This window comes from Myxine glutinosa, chromosome 2 (assembly GCF_964187855.1).
Source record: "Myxine glutinosa chromosome 2, kmMyxGlut1.1, whole genome shotgun sequence".
Taxonomy (NCBI): Eukaryota; Metazoa; Chordata; class Myxini; order Myxiniformes; family Myxinidae; genus Myxine; species Myxine glutinosa.
In genome coordinates this window covers 78,241,264-78,260,948 of record NC_136262.1, presented here as the reverse complement: position 1 = coordinate 78,260,948, position 19,685 = coordinate 78,241,264, and the positions used below count along the sequence as shown (strand labels likewise).

At 52.9% G+C, this 19,685-nt stretch overlaps 1 protein-coding gene across 2 annotated transcripts; it reads left to right on the top strand.

The window, feature by feature from the left end:
* The first annotated feature begins 4,300 nt into the window (after positions 1 to 4,300).
* Positions 4,301 to 16,484, top strand: RPL17 (ribosomal protein L17). Of its 2 annotated transcripts, none has more exons than XM_078773431.1 (7): positions 4,301 to 4,304; positions 12,191 to 12,246; positions 14,085 to 14,125; positions 14,268 to 14,402; positions 15,593 to 15,691; positions 15,961 to 16,152; positions 16,383 to 16,484. In XM_078773431.1, exons 2-7 carry the CDS (start codon positions 12,207 to 12,209, stop codon positions 16,428 to 16,430), a joined length of 555 nt encoding a protein of 184 aa, XP_078629557.1. In that variant the 5' UTR covers positions 4,301 to 4,304; positions 12,191 to 12,206; the 3' UTR covers positions 16,431 to 16,484. The 2 variants fall into 2 exon arrangements, with proteins under 2 accessions (XP_078629557.1, XP_067961138.1); XM_068105037.2 differs by lacking the exon at positions 4,301 to 4,304 and adding an exon at positions 11,629 to 11,674.
* The last annotated feature ends 3,201 nt before the right edge of the window (positions 16,485 to 19,685 follow it).

Sequence of the window (19,685 nt, the reverse complement as noted above, 5' to 3'; positions counted from 1 at the left end):
GGTAACGCTGAAAGATCTGTGGCCTGAAGGTGTAAAAATGGCCACAAAGAAAGGGAAAACCATGTCCACTTCCAGCAAGAGGCACGCTCAGGATTCCTAAGGACACCCAGTGCTTACCATTCCAAAAGCTGTCCACCAACTTTCTTTGCACATTTTCCAGAAACTCATTTGGAATATTTACGCAAGAAAGCTTGAACAACAGCATTGGAATAACAAATTGATTCATGAAAATATTTCTCCCATGTGGAGACAGGATCATTAGTAATCCGCTACTTTTAATCCTCTAAAGTGCTACAGTTGTGAATTGATGAGCATTTACGAGAGATGGACAAGTAGACTCTCAAATATTGAAGTTCATGGTGACTCCATGTCAATTTCAACCCGCATGGGTTGAGTTATGCAACCTTGCTTGAGTTCCACATGAGTTCCTCAACCTGGCATGGGTCCAACCAGGAGCCCAGAACCCTTCCGCCAATGTAGTTTTGTAGCTGATGCTACCGAGTTGATTTGCTGAGTCGTAAGCTGTGTGAAGTGTAAAAATGTCCGAAGAATGCCTCCAGATCTCCCTAACCCAAAGGACAACAAGGTCTCGAAGAGGTAGCCATGGATCATACGGGGAGTAGTAGTCGCTGTAGTCTTTATTTAACGATGCTAACATGTTTAGTCCAAAAACGAATCTTACAGATGGTTTTCAGTTACATGTGTGGATTGAAGTAGAAAAATTAAATAACCCTGAGATGTGAAAATTATCAATTTTTAAAATTGAAGAGGTTTGTTTAATCCACACCGAAATTGATTATGGTGGGATGTTCTGTTATCCTCCTTTCTCTCCCTCAACTAATTTTCAATTTTCTCTTAAAAAAAACAAAACCCTTCCCTTTGTACACGGTGGTCCAGATGTATTGTGACCCCTACCTTATTTTCCCCCCTTTTCTCATTTATTTGCACAAATGGACCTGCAGGCAATGTTCCTAATATTTCTCACAAGACATGAGTAGTCAGGCCCTTAGGGATATTTTGGGGCCGTTTGGTTCAAATTCTTCCAAAAGCACCAAATTTGGCCAGGATGTTGCCCATGCCATACTCTTTCGATTTTTGACGGGCGCCAAAACGGGCGCCCCCCCCCCCTCGGGGGCCCCATATTGGCGAAATACTAAATGGCCACCACCCGGATTAGAGGAAAATCAGTTAAATAACCAAAAGGGTTGGAATCATGTATGATACCACTTTTCAGGGGTTTTCGAGGTCGAGGAATCCAATTATGATGTTATTTTGATGATTCGAGGTCAAGGTCAACCCTCAAGGTCATCTTAAAGGTCATTTTTGAGTCAAACATGTAGGTTTTTGAGTTTTTTGTCAAGATTTACGCGAGGTTCACCATTTTATGTTTCTGGGTTGGGTAATCGAACTCTGACCTTAGACAATTGGACAATTAGACAATTAGAGGAAATATTTACATAAAAGCACGGTGCTACGCGCGCTTACTTGCTACCAAGGAGGAAGCGGACAACGCGGTTAAACAAAAGAGTCTTTATTCTCAAGAGGTCACTGTAGCACTGGCGCGCTCCGGGCTGCGCGCCCAGTGTATATCCTGAGGCCACGCCTACCCCTCGGGCATGGCCGCCGCCCACTTGGTGCGCGGAGTGATGTCACCACGCCAGTGGGCTTTCGTGTCCGCCACACGCGCCCCCCCAGAATTCCCGCGCACCTGGAGGGCCAGTTTGCGGGGCAAACGGATGACCCGGCCGAAGCGCCCTCTGGCGACCGGCGGCGTCCGGGGTGCAGGGATGCCAGCTGGGATGCCGCCGGCTGTACCCGGGATGGGTGCTGGACCGGGGGGCGGCGTGCCGGCGGTGCTGGGCGGTGCCGGGGGTCCGCCCGCCGGGGGGCGGCCCCGACACGGGGGCCGAGCCACCGGCGGTGGGTGGTCCACGTCGAGGTGGGCCGGCTTGAGTCGATCCACCGAGACGCCGTCGGGAGTACCGCCGATGTCCAAGGTGAAGAATTTCACCCCGGTCTCCAGCACGCGGAAAGGCCCGTCGTACGGGGGCCGCAGTGGTGTCCGGTGGGTGTCATGCCAGACGAAGACATACTCCGCGTAGCGAAGCTCCGGGGCGACGTGCGTGGGTGGGTGCCCGTGGTGCGCCGTCGGCACCGGGGTGAACCTCCGGGCGGACTCCTGCAGCGCGGAGAACTCCTGCGCCGCGGACCAAGGTGCCGTGGGGTCGGGGAGGAACTCGCCCGGCACCCGCAGCGGTTGTCCAAAGACCAACTCCGCCAGGGATGCGCGCAGGTTCTCCTTGGGCGCCGTCCGGAGGCCCAGCAGGACCCAGGGGAGCCTGTTGACCCAGCCGCCGTCGCGGAGGGTGGCCCGGAGCGCGGCCTTCAACAAGCGGTGGAACCGCTCGCACAGGCCATTAGCCTGGGGGTGGTAGGCCGTGGTGCGGTGCAGCTGGACCCCGAGCCCCCGCGCGACCGCCCCCCAGATGCCGAGGTGGTGGCCGAGGTGGTCGAGATGCCGATGCCGAGGTGGACCGCGTGGGCAACGGACCGGGAATGGCAATCCGCCACCGGGTTGTCCTTCCCCGCGACGTGCCGGATGTCCGTCGTGTATTCGGACACGGCCGAGAGGTGACGCTGCTGCCGGGCCGACCACGGCTCGGCGACCTTGCCCATCGCGAACACCAGTGGCTTGTGGTCGATGAAGGCCGTGAACGCACGGCCTTCGAGCAGATGGCGGAAGTGCCTGACCGCCAGGTGGAGCCCGAGCAACTCGCGGTCGAAGGTACTGTACCGGCGATCGGGCGGGCGAAAATGCCGGCTGAAGAACACCAGCGGTTGCCAAGCTCCACGCACCCATTGCTCGTGCACTGCGCCCACCGCGTAGTCCGAGGCGTCGGTGGTGAGGGCGATCGGTGCATCGGGCGCCGGGTGCGCGAGCATGGTGGCGTTAGCCAAGGTGAGCTTCGCGCCCATGAACGCCGCATCCATCTGCTCGGTCCAGGTGACGTCACCTTTGCCCGGCTTCCCCCGGAGGGCCTCGTGCAAGGGGCGCAGGAGCTGGGCGATGCGGGGCAGGAAACGGTGGTAAAAGTTTACCATGCCCAGGAACTCCTGGAGCCCCCTGATCGTGCGGGGGCACGGAAACCCCTTCACCGCCTCCACCTTGGCCGGTAGGGGGACGGCCCCGTGCCTGGTGACGCGGTGCCCCAAAAAGTCGATTTTGGCGACACCGAACCGGCACTTGGCGGGGTTCACGATCAGGCCATGCTGGCCCAGACATTCGAAGAGCGTGCGGAGATGGTGTAGGTGCTCTTCGCGGGACGCGCTGGCGACGAGGATGTCGTCCAGGTATACGTACACAAAATCCAAGTCGCGCAAGACGCTGTCCATGAGGCGCTGGAACGCCTGAGCCGCATTCTTCAAACCGAAGGGCATCCAAAGAAATTCGGAAAGACCAAATGGCGTGATGACAGCCGTCTTCAGGATGTCCTCCGGCCTGACGGGTACCTGGTGGTAACCGCGTATGAGGTCCACCTTCAAGAAGAAGGACATATTCGCTAAGCGGGCGGAAAAGTCCTGAATATGGGGGACGGGGTAGCGGTCGGGGGGTGGTGGCGTCGTTGAGATGGCGGTAGTCCCCGCACGGTCGCCATCCCCTGCCAGGCTTGGGCACGATGTGGAGCGGCGACGCCCACGTGCTCTCGGAGCGCCGCACGATGCCGAGCCGCTCCAGCGTAGCAAACTCCGCTTTAGCTACCGCGAGCTTCGTCGGCTCGAGGCGGCGTGCCCGGGCGTAGACCGGTGGCCCGGCGGTTGGGATGTGATGTTCCACCCCGTGCTTGATGGTCCCCGCCGAGAAGGTGGGCCTCGTGAGGGCCGGGAAACTCGTGAGGAGGCGGGTGAATTCGTTCGCTGCTGGAAGCGTGCAGATGAACCTGGCCGGAACGGAACCGCTCAGCAAGCCGCTCGGCGAGCCGCTCGATGAGCCGCTCAGCGAGCTGCTCAACGAGGCGGGCAGCGCGCACGCGAGCGAGCTGAACGTCTCAGCCTGGACAAGCCTTCTGTGCTTGACGTCGACCAACAGGCCATTGGCACAGAGGAAGTCCGCGCCGAGCAGTGCCATAGGCACGTCGGCAGTGACGAACGACCATCGGAAAACCTGCCCTCCGAACCGCAGAGAAAGGCAGCGTTTTCCGTACGTGCGAATGGGCGTACCGTTCGCAGCAAGCAGCGCGGGGCCCCGGCCCGCGGACTGCTTGTCAGACGTACCGGCGGGAACGACACTCACCTGCGCTCCCGTGTCGCACAGGTAACGGCGCCCGGATAAGGTGTCCGTTATGTATAGGAGGCTGTTTAATCGGCCGGCACTCAGTGCCACTACCGAGGGCCGGCCCGGGCGTTTCCCGACCTGCCGAATGAGCACGGCGGGCGACATTGCCGAGCCTCGTGGCCGAACCTAGCGTGGAAATGGCACCAGGTTTGCGGCGAAGCCGGAGGCCGCGGTTTCCACGGTGGTGGTGGGCGGGGCGTGGCGGCCGCCACGAGGCGCCCCTCAGAGCAGGGGTGGGCACCCGCAGGAGGTTCGGGCTCGGGAGCCGCTACGGCCGCACCGAAACCCGCCCGCGTGTCCAAAGCCGCGTAGTACTTGTCGGCCTCGGCCGCGAATGCACGGGGTTCCGTTGTCGCGGAACCGGCCAACGCGAGGCGGACTCGTGCTGGCAGCTGGCGTCGAAATAACGCCCGGAATAGAGCGTTCGGGGTTTCGTCGCCCATGGGCGACAGCATATGGTCCATTCGGACCGACGGTCGCGTGTCACCGAGCTCGGGGAGGTCCAAGAGGCGATCGGCCCGTGCGTCCACCGTGAGGCCGATCGTGGCGAGGAGGAGACGCTTGATCGCCCCGTACCTGTCGTGGGCCGGTGGATTCCTCAGGACCAACACGACGCGGGCGGCCGCGCCGGCCCCGAGGGAGGCGACCACTTGGCAGTAGCGTGTCTCGTCCGCCGTGATGCGTCGAAGCCTGAACTGGGCTTCGGCCTGCAGGAACCAGATCTCCGCCTGAGCTTCCTAGAACTCGGGGAGCTTCATTGCTACCGCGTTGGTTGCCATGTCGGGTGGTCAGCGTAGGCTGACCAGAACGTCGGAGGTCACCAATTAAAGCGCGGTGCTACGCGCGCTTACTTGCTACCAAGGAGGAAGCGGACAAACGCGGTTAAACAAAAGAGTCTTTATTCTCAAGAGGTCACTGTAGCACTGGCGCGCTCCGGGCTGCACGCCCAGTGTATTTCCTGAGGCCACGCCTACCCCTCGGGCGTGGCCGCCGCCCAATTGGTGCGCGGAATGATGTCACCACGCCAGTGGGCTTTCGTGTCCGCCACAACATGTCTATTTCCTAATTTTCAGGCATATGAAGTTCATCAGTCTAATTACAAAGGTACGGATTTTGATGTTTTATGAACTGTATGCGATATCCTTATGTTTAATTTTTGTGCGATCATGATCCGGCTTCATGTATACATGATTGTATAATGTCATAAATATGACGTCATAGGTCATGTGACCTGGCGGCCATATTGGATTTTATGAAAACCTTAAAAATGGATCCCTGCCTTCATTTTTCGATCGATTCAGTTTGAACTTTGACCACTTATAGTACGCCATGTGATTGGATGCATATCCTAATTATGACGTCATAGGTCAGGTGACATGGCGGGATGGACCGGTATGGTCCCCGGATGATACCGCCCTTGGCGCCCGTCAAAAATCGAAAGAGTATGGCATGGGCAACATCTGCGCCAAATTTGATGCTTTTGGAAGAATTTGAACCAAAATATCCCGAAGGGCCCTGACTAGAGGTCGAATTATGCCGTGCAAAGAAAATGCTGATTCTCATACTGAATTACTGGACCCTTATAACAAGGAGATTGTTAATATTTACAATAATGATATTTTGTAGCGGTTCCCGCTGAATGTACACAATCGCCTTGCACCTGCCAGGACGCGGCCAGGGCGCGATCGCCATGCCGGGCTTGTCCGGACGGGCCCAGACGCGCCTCTCCTGGGCATGCCCAGACTCGCTGTTCCTGGGCACGCCCGAACCTCCCGGGCACGCCCGGTCTCGTCTTTCCCGGGCATGCCCGCTCTCGCCTTTCCAGGGCTCGCCCAGAGCGCCCGGGCACGCCCAGCCTCGACTTGCCAGGCCGCGTCCAGGACGCCCGGGCATGTCCAGACTCGCCTTTCCAGGGCTCGCCCAGAGCGTCCGGGCATGCCCGGTCTCGGTTTTCCCGGGCAAACGCCCCGGCATAAATGTGTATATATATTGCTGCCCGATAAACGGGCTTGTGAGAATACCTGAGCTGTTTTGTTTCAATATAGCAACTCGGACGAATTCCGTCTTTGGTCGCGTCAATTCTTTCGACTCGTGTTGGAGCGCAGCTCCTTCACTGGTGACCTACCGACATGGACACGGCAGTGACTCTTAAACTGCCTACCTTCTGGGAGGCTCACGCGGCTGTTTGGTTCGCCCAGGCAGACTCCCAGTTCGCCCTGCGAGGCATCACCGCGGACAACACCCGCTTCCACCACGTCGTGGCAGCGCTCGGTTCCGCCACCGCGGCCCGCGCACTGAGCCTCCTCGAGCACACGCCGGCTGCCGACAAGTATGACGCGCTGAAGACGCTCCTCCTCGACGCTTTCGCCCTCTCACCGGCGGCACGCGCACGGCGCCTGCTCGACCTGCCCGAGCTCGGCGACACGCGCCCGTCCAAGCGCATGTACTATATGCTCTCGTTGCTCGGTGAGCACTCTCTGGATTTTCTGTTCCGCGAGCTGTTCCTTCGCCAGCTGCCTCACCCGGTACGCCTCACCCTGGCTGGCATGTCGATCACCGATCCCCGCGCCCTCGCCAGGGAAGCCGATAAGATCTCCTCGGCGGGCCAACACATCGGCGCGGCTACCTGTAACCTGCCGCCATCCGAGGCGACGCCTGAGCGCCCTGCGCGGTTGGAGGCCGAACTGCCGGTGCAACTGGCGGCCGCCACGCCGCGCCGACCGCTTCCGACACAACGGCCGGCGCCTCCACCTGACCAGGCATGGTGTTATTACCACGCCAGGTTCGGACACAAGGCTCGGACGTGCCGACCCCCGTGCACTTTCGGCAAGTCGGGAAACGGCCGGGCCGGGGTTCATTCCCAGCCATGAGCGCCGGCCACTCGGGCAACTTGCTTTTTATTCGGGACAAAGTGTCCGGGCAGCGTTTCCTTTGTGACACCGGCGCCCAACTGAGCGTCATACCCGCCTCCGAGCAGGACAGGTGGGACGCCATTTTCGGCCCCTCTTTGGTCGTTGCTAATGGCTCGGCCATACGCACTTTCGGCCCGCGCGACGTCACCCTCTGCTTCAGCAGCCAGCGCTTTCAGTGGACCTTTGTGACCGCCTGCGTCCCCATGGCTTTGCTGGGCGCCGACTTCCTCTGCGCGCACGGGCTGCTGGTCGACGTCAAACGTCGTCGCCTTGTCAACGCCGAGACCTTCAGCTCCCTGGCGTGCACGATGAGCAGCTCCGCGCCGACCGAACTGGCGTGCGCCCTCCCGACGGCGAATGAGTTAGCTCGCCTGCTCGCGGAATTCCCGGCCCTCACGCGGCCGACGTTTTCGGCCGTCGCAGTGCGGCATGGGATCGAGCACCACATACCCACTACGGGCCCGCCGGTCTACGCCAGGGCCCACCGCCTCGACCCGGCCAAGCTCGCCGTGGCAAAGGCCGAGTTCGACGCGTTGGAGCACCTCGGCAACGTGCTGCGCTCCAATAGCGCGTGGGCCTCACCACTGCACATCATGCCAAAGCCGGGGGGCGGATGGCGCCCGTGTGGCGACTACCGCCGCCTCAACGACGCTACCACCCCCGACAGGTACCCGATCCCGCACATCCAGGACTTTTCCGCCCGTTTGGCGGGACGGGTCATATTTTCCAAAATTGACCTGATACGGGGATACCACCAGGTACCTGTCCGGGCGGCCGACGTCCCAAAGGCGGCCGTCATCATGCCGTTCGGCCTGTTCGAATTTTTGAGGATGCCGTTTGGCCTCAAGAACGCGGCCCAGGCGTTCCAGCGCTTAATGGACGGCGTGCTGCGCGACCTGCCATTTATTTTCGTCTATCTGGACGACATCCTCGTCGCCAGCACGTCCCGCGCCGAGCACCTCCTCCACCTCCGAACACTGTTCGGTCGCCTCAGCGAGCACGGCTTAATTGTCAACCCGGCCAAATGCCACTTCGGCACGACGACCGTTGACTTTTTGGGCCACCACATCACCAAGACCGGGGCCGTGCCGCTGCCGACCAAGGTCGAGGCCATCACCACGTTCCCGCATCCCCGTTCCATCATGGCCCTACAAGAGTTCCTCGGCATCGTGAATTTTTATCACCGATTCGTGCCCCGCGCTGCTCAGCTCATGCGGCCCCTTTACAAGGCCCTCCGGGGCAAGCCGGCCAAGCATGACATCGTTTGGTCCGCGGCCATGGACGTGGCCTTCTCGAGCGCAAAACGGGCTCTCGCCGATGCAACGCTGCTGGCTCACCCGGTGCTCAACGCGCCAATCGCCCTCACTACGGACGCCTCCAACTACGCGGTGGGCGCCGTCCATGAACAATGGGTGGACAGGGTTTGGCAGCCACTCGCTTTTTTCAGCCGGCAGCTCCGGCCGAACGAGTTAAAATACAGCACGTTCGACCGCGAGCTGCTCGGTCTATTCCTGGCCGTTCGCCATTTCCGACACCTCCTGGAGGGCCGCCCATTCACGGCTTTCGTCGACCACAAGCCGTTGGTCTACGCAATGGCCAAAGTCACGGAGCCGTGGTCGGCCCGCCAGCAGCGCCACCTCTCCGCCGTGTCGGAATTCACCACGGACATCCGGCACGTCGCCGGCAAAGACAACGCCGTGGCCGACTGTCTTTCTCGGGCCAGCGCGAACGCGGTCCACCTCGGCGTGGACTTCACGCTCATGGCGGCCGACCAGACCACCGACACCTCGGTGCAGGCCCTCCGGGCGGCGGACACGGGCCTCCGCCTGGCCGACATCCCCTTCGCGGGCACCGTCCTGCTCTGCGACGTCTCCCAGGGCCAGCCTCGCCCCATCGTGCCCGTTTCCTGGCAGCGCCGCATCTTCGCCTCCATCCACGGCCTTTCTCACCCGGGCCGGAAAGCTTCTCAGAAGCTGGTGTCGGCGCGTTTCGTCTGGCACGGCCTTCGACGGAACGTCCGCGACTGGGCCAACGCATGCACGGCCTGCCAGCGGGCCAAGGTCCACCGCCACACCCAGGCCCCGCTAGCACCTTTCACCGTGCCTGCACGGCGTTTCGACCACGTCCACGTGGACCTGGTGGGTCCCCTGCCCCCATCGCGGGGGTTCACCCACCTGCTCACCATGGTGGACAGGACCACCAGGTGGCAGGAGGCCGTGCCCCTCACCTCCACCACCACCGCCGACGTGGCGCAGGCGTTCATCGCCACCTGGGTCGCGCGCTTCGGCGCACCGGCGGACATCTCGTCCGACCGCGGCCCACAGTTCACGTCCGAACTTTGGGGCGCGGTCGCCCGCTCGTTGGGGGTCACGCTGCACCGCACCACAGCCTACCACCCCCAAGCCAACGGGTTGTGCGAGCGGTTTAACCGCTCCATGAAGGCCGCACTCATGGCCGGCCTTCAGGACGACGGTTGGACCGACCGGCTGCCGTGGGTCTTTTTGGGCCTCCGCACGGCCCCCAAGGAGGACCTCCGGGCGTCCGCCGCCGAGCTCGTCTACGGCCAGCCGCTCCGCGTCCCGGGCGAGTTCGTGCCCGACGCTACCAGTCCCTGGTCCGCCACACACCAGCGCTCGGACCTCCAGGAGGCCGCCCGACGATTTGCCCCCGTGCCAACGTCCCGCCATGGTGGCCCCCAGTCCTACGTCCCCCCGGCGCTTCGCACAGCGGAGTACGTCTTTGTGCGTCATGACGCGCACCGGGGGCCACTCCGGCCGCCGTACGATGGGCCCTTCCGGGTCCTGCGACGGGGCGACAAGTCCTTCGTCGTCGACGTCGGCGGCCGGTCGGATCGGATCTCTGTGGACCGCCTCAAGCCGGCGCACGTGGACGTCGACCGACCACCACGGTTGGCCCTTCCTCCGCGGCGAGGCCGCCCCCCGTCCACAGTTCCCCCCGCTCGACCACCCACCACCGGATCGGACCCCCCCCCCCCCACGACCCTCCAGGGGTCGCTTCGGCCGGGTCATCCGGACCCCCCTTAAATTGAATCTGCCGGTGCAGGTCGATTCTGGAGGGGCGTGTGTAGCGGTTCCCGCTGCACGTACACAATCGCCCTGCACCTGCCAGGACGCGGCCAGGGCGCGATCGCCATGCCGGGCTTGTCCGGACGGGCCCAGACGCGCCTCTCCTGGGCATGCCCGGACTCGCTGTTCCCGGGCACGCCCGAACCTCCCGGGCACGCCCGGTCTCGTCTTTCCCGGGCATGCCCGCTCTCGCCTTTCCAGGGCTCGCCCAGAGCGCCCGGACACGCCCAGCCTCGACTTGCCAGGCCGCGTCCAGGACGCCCGGGCATGTCCAGACTCGCCTTTCCAGGGCTCGCCAAGAGCGTCCAGGCATGCCCGCTCTCGGCTTTCCAGGGCTCGCCCAGAGCGCTCGGGCACGCCCAGCCTCGACTTGCCAGGCCGCGTCCAGGACGCCCGGGCATGTCCAGACTCGCCTTTCCAGGACTCGCCCTTGACACCCGGGCATGCCCGGTCTCGGTTTTCCCGGGCAAACGCCCCGGCATAAATGTGTATATATATTGCTGCCCGATAAACGGGCTTGTGAGAATACCTGAGCTGTTTTGTTTCAATAAAGCAACTCGGACGAATTCCGTCTTTGGTCGCGTCAATTCTTTCGACTCGCGTTGGAGCGCAGCTCCTTCAATTTCATCAAGTTTATATATGCCATATTTATATCGCTTACATTACATTACACACATATTGGTACAAAAAGAATAAGTTGTAGAGAATTAAACGGGGGTCACAAGACATTTGAAAAACCTTGGTACCGGTACATATAAATCGATGATCCCAGAATTAAAAAAAGGAGAAGGGTAAATTACTCATATAAATTAATGAAGGATATTGCACTTGTATTCCCTTTGGTGTCACTTGTTCAGGAAAAAGTTTGCAAATACCATTGATCTTTGTCTGCACGTTCTCCCCTATGGCTATGAGTGGCGGTCCGTCCGTCGGACTGACTTCTCGAGTTGACCAGGGTTGGTGAGGTGCGGCAGGCGTTACAAAGGTCTAATTGGCCTGTGTTGTTTTACCTTTCTTTATCAATGCTTTTCCTACTTAATAGGAGTCGTCGTACTTTTTAGTATAGTATTAGTCTATAAGGTTGGATATTTTTCAAGAATTTTCAAAGCAGAGAGACCAAATCGTTCTTGGCGGTGTATAAGTTAGTGTTAATCGTTCTAAATTTGACTACCACATTTTTTATATACTGTTTCAATTTTAACTGAAACATCGGAATGAACACAGGAAATGTATTAAACTTTAGTGTTATTTCGTAAATTAAAGCAAATCGATCAGACGGAAAATGAGTACTACATGCAACATCGTGAGTTCTCGCGATATTTCTCTTTTTCCTGCGTCCCGTGGTAAGAGCGTTGGGTGAAAACGTTGGTGGTTCTTTGAATCCAGTGACATCGGCCCGATTAGAATGAATGTTATCCTGTTTCGTGGAAACATAGTTATGAAAGCGATTAGTTACGAATAACTTGAGTTTTTTGTGCTGATGTGCGATTTTAATTCCATGACTATATCAAGTTGAGGCCTTGTGTGGATTCGCCATTTGTGATTGCGGCCGGATTCTGGCTCTGAGTTCGCTGGGGAGGTTTCCTCTCCTCCCCTTTTGATCGTACTAAACGAATGTGAAACGAAACCAATCTTTTGTCGTACTGTACTCAGTACTGTGCTGTGAAAATGCTTGATAGCTTTGGTGGGCTCCCAATGTCCATGCAATTCATCTAAAAGTAAAAGTACACTGAAGTCTTCATCCTGCCTGTGATTTATGTCCAAGCTCAATTCCGTGGCTTTGTACACTAATATATAAATATATGCTGTAATTGTTTAATTTGTCCAGGTGATGTACTTAATAATTTATTTATTTACAGGAACTGTGCTCAGAAAATGGTTCGGTACTCTCGAGACCCAGAAAACGCGGCCAAATGTAAGTTTTATACCATCGCCATCGGAGGACGACAGGTGGACATGGTCTCGGTTGCTTAGATGGCGGTGGGCACCGTGAGAGTTATTAGCAATTGTGGATCTCCTAGTACGTCCTAGGTGATACATGATGGGCATGAAATCAAATATGATTACATAATCCAAGGGCCATTCTTATACTAATAAATAAGACCTAAGAAATAATAAGACCAAGAAATAATTTTAACCAACCAGAATCAATAAGGAGGGGGGGGGGGGGGGGACACCAATAAATAAGACCTTAGAAAGCACACCAAGACTGAAATGTTTGGATCATTGTTTCTAAGGTCTAATCCACATGATGTGCCCTCTGCTGGGTTCCTGTCTCGCCTTATTCCTTAACACCTCCATGTAACTGCCATACATTGAGGTAAAAGGTGGTAGACAACCGCCCAGGGTGGTGCTACCGTCCTGACTTAGGAGCGTTAAAGTGGTGGCTGGAGCCATCTTACACATTTGTGAGGACTACTAGTACTAATCTTACTTTCTGTCTTGCGCAAACTAAGTTACCGGGCAAGCTTTAATGTCTCCTTGTCACATGCACTAGCATTGGGGCACACAACAAGCAACACCTATCATACTCATTTTGACTCCACATATTTACATTATTTCTCTTTCCTTTCATTTCCTTTAAACCACTAATTATGATACATGGAGTAGTCCAAGTTTGTGCCGGCATTCTGGAATGCGAATAATCTCCAGAGTCCTACCTGTCTCTGCTGCCAATGTGATGGATGGCTCAGGCAGTAGGTAGTCAGGAGTTGGGATCTGGAACCTGGGACTAAATTTATTTAGACCAAATTTTGGACACCAATTGTGCTATTGGACGTAACAATTGGTGTCGAGGAGTTGGGATTTGGACCCGAACCAAATTTTTAAAAGAACATCTAAAAGTTTGGTCAAAATTTGGAGCGGCCGAAATTTTATTTAATACCACCAAATTTAAATCGTGCCATGGATGATCAAGGCGATCGGATGCCGGTAGGGGAGTGCAGTCTCTGAGATCCGTAACAATTGGCTACCTGTCTCTGCTGCCGATGTGAGGGAGGGCTCAGGCAGTCGTAATATTGGGCCCAACTCTTTTGCTATTCATTTCACCAACATTCGTTGTTCTTCTGTTGAACACCATTTAGGTAGTACTAGTACCTCTCCTCGTATCAGCTGGAATAACGTACCCGCTTGATTGAGTGGTGTTATCATGTAAAAGGTTGGCTCTTTATTTTAAAAAGTTTTCAAGGGGAGGAAACCAACTTTCCAACTTTCGTTCTGCTTTGCTTGGTGTAAGACACATGGAGTTGCAATCTTTCTTTCATATCCAGCACAAGGATGTGGGGTAGCATCATTGGCTGAGGATGCGCCGCTGATGCAGTGCCCTCTCTCTGTACGTTAGGACAGGAATATGGAATTTGTTTGGGGTACCAGTGATAGCTCGCCTACTCTTCGCGAATGACACCGTGGGATCTTTAACGTCCACCAACTAATCCCGGCAGACCGGGTGCCCGTTTAACGTCCACCTGAGGGACGGCACACACACTGATGAATCACCTTGCCTGTGAAGCACCAGGACGGCAGTTTATACCTCTGTCGGGATTCAAACCTAGGCTATACAGCTTTTCTGTGAGCTTGCGTACCTCTCGGCTCACCTCCCTGCTGTGGAATTGCACTGAAGGTATAAGTAGGACACCTTTGAATCACACTTTTGAAATAAATGTGTAACTAAGGCTCTCCTTTGGCCCTCCATTCATTGGGCAGCTTTTGCTGACTTCCCTGTTTGGCTCTAATGGTCAAATCATTTTTTTTCAGCATGCAAGGCCAGGGGCTCAAATCTCCGGGTCCACTTCAAGGTGAGTTGTGCATCTGGAGTCTTTTGCTCATGCGCATTATGATTGTGCACCAAAGTTTTCAGCTGTAATTTTAAGTGAAATATGCAATGTGTGCGTTCTCGTTTGTGGCATTCCATTTAACTTTGCACTCGGTGTGCAACAGAACACGCGTGAAGCAGCACACACCATTAAAGGAATGCACATTCGCAAAGCAATCAAGTTCCTCAAGGCCGTGATTGTGAAGAAACAGTGCGTTCCTTTCCGTCGCTACAATGGCGGTGTCGGTCGCTGTGCACAGGTGAGTGTGTTTTCGGGTTGTACATCCGTGCGTCCGTGATGGGTTTTCGTTACTGCGATAAATTGAGAACGGCTGAAGGGGTTAAAATCAAAATTAGAGAAAACTTGTAATATGATGTGAACATTAACTCATTAGAATTTTGGGACAAGAGGTCAGAGGTCATGCAAGGTAAAAATCCTGTTACCGCGATAACTTGTGAACCAGCGATGGAATTTTGACCAAAGTTGGTACTGGCATGCATTATGATGCAAAGATGAACTGATTAGATGTTGGGGTCAAGAGGTCAAAGGTCAAGGTCTGTAATAGAATTCCGTTACCACGATACTTTACGGCTGAAGGGAATTAAGTCAAACTTGGTACAAGTATGTACTGTATAATGATGTAAAGATAACCAGATTCGATTATGGGGTGAAGAGGTCAAAGGACGGAGGTTCGTGAGGTAAAAATTCTGTTACCGCACTAACCGTGGTGATTTTGACCAAAGTTGGTATAAATAGTTATGATGCAAATACGAAGTGATTAGATTGCTGCGTCAAAAGGTCAGAGGTCATGCTAGGTAAAAAATATTTTTCTTGAAAACAGTTAGGGGATTTAAATCAAACTTGGTACAAGTATGTTGTCGAGCCTGGTGTTGGGCTAGCGGCTAGGATGCCAGCTTAGGATCCAAGGATCCTGGGTTCGAATCCCGTTCGATCGCTGAATTAACGCCAGGGGGGTTGACTCAGCCTGTCATCCTTCCGAGGTCGGCTAATTGAGTACCAGTTCACTGGTAATTCCCTGCTTGTCGTAAAAGGCGACAAACAGGGTTGGCGGCAGGAAGGGCATCCGGCCGTAAAACATTGCTTCAAAAAGGGGACCAACAAAAACAACAACAACCACGGTGCCCGAAAAAGGCCAACCCCCGCTTTGCGGGGAAAAAATGGCCTCTAAAGGTGTTTTTTTTTTTTTTTTTTGGTACAAGTATGTGTTATGATGTAATAATGTGGGCGGAGGCATATAGATCGACATCGCGACATCGAAGAGTGCTGTTTTAGTTGTTATGGAGACACTGAGTTTGAAATGTAACTTGTAACACTTGCACAGGTATTTTCAATTGATTTGGCAGTGTTATCCAGATATGTTAAGTGTGTTATGTACTTTGCTTTGTGCCATGAAAACTACGTCTGATTTTCAGGCTCTCACTTTTTTAGGCCAAGGCTTGGGGGTGGACCCAGGGCCGGTGGCCCAAGAAAAGTGCCGTGTTTCTGCTTCAGCTGCTTAAGAATGCTGAAAGTAATGCGGAGTTCAAGGTACTGTTTCCTCCGTCTGAGCATCGGAATCCAATTTATTTATTTGGTGCAACACATGAAGCAGGCCCAGCCCTTAGCCTAGTGTTTTGAGTTGGCTTTGCCTTGTTCAATAAAGCCCGAGTTGAAAAATTGTCGACATTTTGTGAGACTGGTGTTTAAAATCGTTTGCTTTATTCTCTCACTTGGGGTTTGTTTTTGTTTATCCAAAGAAGAAAGCGTTCTTCATGAGGCGATAAATCTATACATTTTGTGATGCCTTTCCTCTGCAGGGCTTGGATGTGGACTCTTTGGTCATTGAACATATCCAGGTGAACAAGGCCCCACGCATGCGTCGGAGGACGTACCGTGCCCACGGCCGTATCAACCCGTACATGAGCTCGCCGTGCCACATCGAAATAATTCTCTCTGAGAAGGAGCACATCGTGCCGAAGCCTGAGGAAGAGGCAGCACGAAAGAAGAAGGTGACCTGAATGTTTTGGTTTGAACTTTGAGAACCTTTGATTTACACCTGATCGAAACAAACTCTAAATGGTCTCTGTGCGCGCGTGTGTTTTTACGGCGTAATAAAATTATGTTTTGGTAAATATTAGCTGAAATGAAAATGAATGGCACTCAAATGGGGGTGAGGGGTTTGGTCGGGGTGCATTTTTATTAACCACTCCATTTAAACCTGTTTCTTTCTGTGTTGCAGGTTTCACAGAAGAAACTCAAGAAGCAGAAGCTAATGGCAAGAGATTGATATCATTCACACCTTGTTGGACAACATCAATAAACATTCATTCTGTTTATCAAATGTGCTTTGTTTCATATTGCAATCTCTCTCTTTACCACTGATCATGAACAACTGGAAAGCAAGATGGAGGCAGTGGGTTGGCTGTTGGTAACCCATCTGTTGGGAGAATTGGTGCTGCGGTCATTATTTGTGAGCCAGATGGAAGTTTTAATTGTCTTGAAGGAAAACATTGATCATCCAGACAAAAATAACGAGTATTGGCCTAATATTAGGTTGAGCCACATTGGACATGATCTTTTTCGTGAAAGTGTTTTAAACGTTAATGTTGCTCAGCATGGTGAAATTTGGCTCCATGACTGAAAGGATGCATCAACAAGCTTCAATTAAGCTACAGTGGTGATTGGTCTTTGCTCCCATTTTGGAAAACATCAGTAAACCCATTTTAAAAATGTATGCAACTTGCATCTCAAATATTTTCAGCTTCAACAACGGAAAATACCATTTTGATGATGTACGTACCTTTGAAATCCTTGGTCTGATTGGACTATACTGGTGCTTTCCAGGAAATGCATTGCATCAACTAGAACAGCACCTCCACCTGGTTGGCCATATCACTCAATGGTGAAGAATCACTTAAAAAAATTATACTAGCTGGATCCAGATCTTCACCAAAATTGAATCAAATTCTTCCTTGTCTCACACACAACCGGTCCACCAAGTTTCGTCCAAATCCATCCTAAACGTTCTGAGATATCCTCCTCTGTATAGTTTTTGGCCCGATCTCCCAATGGTGAAGAATCACTTTAAAAAATTATACTAGCTGGATCCAGATCTTCACCAAAATTGAATCAAATTCTTCCTTGTCTCACACACAACCGGTCCACCAAGTTTCGTCCAAATCCATCTTAAACGTTCTGAGATATCCTCCTCTGTATAGTTTTTGGCCCGATCTCCCAATGGTGAAGAATCACTTAAAAAAATTATACTAGCTGGATCCAGATCTTCACCAAAATTGAATCAAATTCTTCCTTGTCTCACACGCAACCGGTCCACCAAGTTTCGTCCAAATCCATCCTAAACGTTCTGAGATATCCTCTGTATAGTTTTTGGCCCGATCTCCCAATGGTGAAGAATCACTTTAAAAAATTATAGTGGCCGAATCTGGATCTTCACCAAAATCGAATCATTTCGTCCTTGTCACATACATTACATCTCTGCCAAATTTCGTCTGAATCCGTCCACAACTTTTTGAGATATTTTGTTCACAGACGAGGGTGAAAACGTAACCTACATCCACCTTTGGTGGGAGAGGTAATTATACTGTCCTTTGGCAGGTACCAGTTTGGTATCCCATCCCAATCCCATCTGCTTGTGTTTTCTGGTGTATATTAAAGGTCCCATTTTACTTCCTAGCCGAGTAGACCATTGTGTGCTGGTGCTCTGACCAAATTCCATATTGGTGCCTGAGCCAAGAATGATTCTTGGGCATGGAAACCTCTGGCAGAACTGATTCTTTCTCTGGGAACAGTGTGCCTATGGGTGCTGATTTTAATAATACATGGGATGAGTATCACACAAAGCTGCTTATTTTACTTTCCCTGCAGGAACCAGTCAAAACAAAAAAATTACATTGTTTTTATTTATTACCTGCACCACCGAATGGAGGTTATGTTTTCACCCCTGTCTGTCTATTTGTTTGTCTTTAAACAGGATACCTCAAAGTTAATAATAGATTTGGTAGACAGGTTTGGTGCGTGGCAAGGACAAATTGATTCGATTTTGGTGAAGATCTGGATCTGAGAATTTTTAAAGTGATTCTTCGCCGTTGAGAGATAGGACCAAAAACCTATATATCGTATTGCAAGGTATTTGAAAAACTTGGTGAATGAGTTGGGTAAGTGACAAGAAAACAAGCAGATTCGATTTTGGTTCAGGTCTGTCTGGATCCAGATTAGATCCAGTGCCGCCTGTGATGGATGCTGTGAAGAGGAACAGGTTGAGATGATTTGGTCATGTGTTGAGGAAGGATGAAAGTGACTGGTTGAGAAGAGTGATGGAAATGAATGTAGAAGGAAGTAGAGGACGGGGAAGACCGAGAAAGACTTGGCTAAAGATGGTGGAAGAAGAAAAAGAGGAAGAAAGGTGGTGGAAAAAAAAGCAAGAAGAAAACAAAAAAGGTGGTGGTAAAAGAAGAAGAAGCAAGGGGGTTAACAAGGAGAGATGCAGAAAATAGGGCAAAATGGAGAAGATTTTCATGGGGCCCGCAAGGCTAACCCCCGCTCTAGCAGGGAAAATGGCCTTAAAATGCATGTTGTTGGTTTTTGTCAGTCTGGGTCCAGATGTGAGCTATCAGTGGGTTACAAAACGTAAACTATTCAGCCTGGTGGTGTGTGCTCTCTAGCGCGCGCTGTTCTCGTTACCTCCGCCACCAAAGCTGGATGGAGGTTATGTTTTCACCCCTGTCTGTCTGTCTTTGAACAAAATGTCTCAAAAGGTTGTGGACGGATTCGGACGAAATTTGGCAGATATGTAGCGTATGTGACAAGGAAGAAATGATTAGATTTTGAAGATCCGGATTCGGATCCGGCTAGTAGAATTTTTAAAGTGATTCTTCAGCATTGGGAGAAAGGGCCAAAACGATACATAGCAGGATATCTCAAAAAGTTATGGACGGATTTGGACGAAACTTGGTGGACCGGTTGGGTGTGCAAAGGACAAATATATACGATTTTGGTGAAGATCTGAATATGGATTCGGATATGAAAATTATTTAATTTTTTAAGTGATTCTTCACCATTGAGTGATCGGGCTAAAACCAACATATATCAGGATATCTCAAAAAGTTATGGACGGATTTGGACGAAACTTGGTGGACCGGTTGTGTGTGATGCGGAAGAATTGATTCAATTTTGGTGAAGATCAGAATTCGGATCCGGGCTAGTAGAATTTTTAAAGTGATTCTTCAGCATTGGGAGAAAGGGCCAAAACGATACATAGCTGGATATCTCAAAGAGTTATGGACGGATTTGGACGAAACTTGGTGGACCGGTTGGGTGTGCAAAGGACAAATATATACGATTTTGGTGAAGATTTGAATATGGATTCGGATATGAAAATTATTTAATTTTTTAAGTGATTCTTCACCATTGGGAGATGGGACCAAAAACGATACATCGCAGGATATCTCAAAAAGTTATGGACGGATGATTTTGATTAAATGTGATTCTGTATTATGATCTTCTGGTCTACTTTAGGATACAA

Coding starts and splice junctions, on each gene's coding strand:
- RPL17 (XM_078773431.1), top strand. CDS start 12,207: ATGGTTCGGTACTCTCGAGACCCAGAAAACGCGGCCAAAT. Junction 14,126..14,267: donor ATCTCCGGGTCCACTTCAAG/GTGAGTTGTGCA, acceptor GGTGTGCAACAG/AACACGCGTGAAGCAGCACA. Junction 16,153..16,382: donor AGGCAGCACGAAAGAAGAAG/GTGACCTGAATG, acceptor TCTGTGTTGCAG/GTTTCACAGAAGAAACTCAA.